This window comes from Dipodomys ordii, unplaced genomic scaffold (assembly GCF_000151885.1).
Source record: "Dipodomys ordii isolate 6190 unplaced genomic scaffold, Dord_2.0 Scaffold47, whole genome shotgun sequence".
NCBI classification, from domain to species: domain Eukaryota; kingdom Metazoa; phylum Chordata; class Mammalia; order Rodentia; family Heteromyidae; genus Dipodomys; species Dipodomys ordii.
Window position 1 is genome coordinate 10,815,648 of NW_012267263.1, and position 2,652 is coordinate 10,818,299.

At 48.0% G+C, this 2,652-nt stretch overlaps 1 protein-coding gene across 1 annotated transcript; it reads left to right on the forward strand.

Moving 5' to 3' along the window:
• The first annotated feature begins 534 nt into the window (after window positions 1–534).
• On the forward strand, window positions 535–2,389 carry LOC105988199 (cancer/testis antigen 47A-like). Its single transcript, XM_013019743.1, has 2 exons — window positions 535–1,633; window positions 2,292–2,389. Exons 1-2 carry the CDS (start codon window positions 535–537, stop codon window positions 2,387–2,389), a joined length of 1,197 nt encoding a protein of 398 aa, XP_012875197.1.
• The last annotated feature ends 263 nt before the right edge of the window (window positions 2,390–2,652 follow it).

A 2,652-nucleotide genomic window follows, 5' to 3' on the forward strand; every position in this document is an offset into this window, starting at 1 on the left:
AGTATGTGCTGGTTCTGGGAATTGAACTCAGGTCCTGGGGCTTTTTTGCTCAAGGCTAGTGCTCTACTACTTGAGGCACAACTTTGCTTTTGGTCTTTTGGGAGGTTAACTGGCATTAAGAATCTCACGGACTTTCCTCTGTGTACCCGCTTTGAACTGCAATGCTCAGATCTCAATCTCCTGAGTAGTATAGGCGTGTGCCACCAGTGCCTGACTTACCTCAATATAGTTATACAATATACTTTTATTATAAAATGATTAAAGCAAACAGTCAGGATGTGCATGAAGCTAACAGGCAAAGTAACAACACGTACTAAAATAAAGCTTCAAAGAAAGGTATGTAGCGTAGTCTAAAAGCCGTCATTGGATATAGAGCGTGTCAATCTTTACTTTTCAGCAAATCAGGTTACACATTAGAACTCATAAAGTAGGTGTGCAGCCATTTGTTGATGCTTCTACACTCTACCTCCCTCCCCCGCCCCTATCACCATATAGAATCCCCCCCCCCCCCACACCGTTTTGTCTTCTAAGGCAATGTTTGGTTGGTCAATCCAGCGATTGAGCCCTTGCTCTTTCTATGGGGCATCACTAGAGGCAGAGTTGTCCATTCAGCAGTTGGCTGTTCCAAAGGCCCTCCCCTCCCCTCAGACTCCTTGTGTACGGGCCTCCTTACGTCAACGGGCCTCCTTACGTCAACGGGCCTCCTTACGTCAACGGCCTCCTTACGTGGCAGCCAGCTTGGTGGCCATCATTGTTGCGTTGTCTGCGATACCTAATTCCAATAGCAACGCTGTTGGGATACCAACTGGTGTCATGTCTGCCACCAGAAATGGAGATCCTACCGATGAAGGCCAAGAGGGCCGGGTGAGCTCCACTGGAGACTGGGCCCAAATGGCTCAAGAGGGTGAGGGGACGGGCGGTGGCTCCGGCCCACAAGAGTGCGATGTGGCACCGGTGGCTGGGGAAGCTGAAGTCGCTGGGCCCGGGGAGGTGGAGGCCATAGAGGCAGAGGGAGGCCCCGAGGAGGAGGAACGTAGTGAGCAGGCCCTAGTCCTCGCCCCAAACTTGGAGGGCAGTAATAACGATGAGGATTCTGACATCGAGCCCGCTGAGGAGGAGGGAGGGGACCAGAATATAAGCCATGGCCTTATAGTGGATGCCCGCCAATTCCCCATGGTTGGCTTCCGGTTCATGTTTCTGGACCTGGTCCACACCCTCCTACATCGTCTCCACTACAACGACCATATCCTTATCCGGTCTGACCACCACGTAATAGTGCGACCCCGCCCTCCTGCCCCTGATGGCTCTGGCGAGTTGCTGGCGCTCTCCGTACCCCAGCGGCCCAGGGTAATGGCTGCATCCCTAGAGGGTGAAGGTGAGGGCCCAAGTCCTGGCTTGTCTCGAGCATCCTCAATCCTGGCGCTGGAGGAACCAAGAGAGGAACTGGCAGCAGCCTTGCATTCTGATGAACCATCGGAGGAAGTGCCGGTGGTGATCACAGAACAGGAGGCTGACGAGAAGGTAGAAGAGATGGCAGTGGGGATGGCAGACAAAGTGGTAGAGGAGCCCGCAAAGGACAGCGTGGAGTATGTCACTCTCTCCAGTGGTAAGAAACAGTGTGCAGAGGCCAAAGGTCAGACACTGCTGGACAGGGGAGGTGGGAAAACTGGGATAAGCAGTGGGTGGGAAGGGTGAGGAAGTTATACATGAGGCCCTGCCCCAACTTAAGGACAACTATCAGGATAGAAGCCCAATTGTATAAGGTCCTTATAGCTTTGTCCTCTATCAACTCCTGTTTATAAGAGCTGAGATTATTGATGTAATTTATGAGGACACAAGGGGAAATAGGTGCCCAGAAGGAATGTGGGGGAAAAAATGGAAGGGGTGCGTGAACGGGGGGAAGCAAATGATGTACCTCATTTTGTGTTCATGGCTTTTTAATAACAATTTCAAGATTCAGCACTGGGTGAAAAGGGAATGAATAGTCAAGGGATTGAGGAAAAGATCTGCTTCACCATAGAATGTGTCTTTGAGGTAAACAAATGTTTTCCCAGCCAAGTTCTGCCCAAAACATGGAGAATGCAAACAGACCCAATGCCTTGGATCCTTTCCTCAAAAGACAGGTAATTAGCAGCCCTGGGTGGGAAATTTATTGGGAAAGGGGAAACAAAGAATGAGTGCCACCGAATGGTACTTATCAGCAACAAAACTGTGTTTAACTCTCTTTAAAAGCTAATTTCTATCCTCCTATGAGTGCCTGCTCTCAAAGTCTATATTATTCTTCCCTAAAGAAATAACTCAAGAGCAGGATGATAACCATAGTGAGGACAAAGACATTGAAGAGGAGGATAAGGAAGGAGCAGAGGAAGACACAAAGGAGGAAAAGTAAAGTAACTAATGTTACTCCAGAAAATCTAGGTAAAAGTAATTGTAGTTTAACTCAACATTCTTGCATTTCCTGCTTACTTAGACCTTTATTGTTTTTAGTAAGTTAAGAAAAAATACTTAAAATTAGGTCAAAATTCAACTTAATCTTCTTAGAATGTTACTAGAAGACTCCTATACCTAGTAATATAAAATGCAATGTGTTCTCAAATATACGTCATGGCTGCTGGTCTAATCTTCTGAGGGCTTTTGTCACTGCTGTAAGAC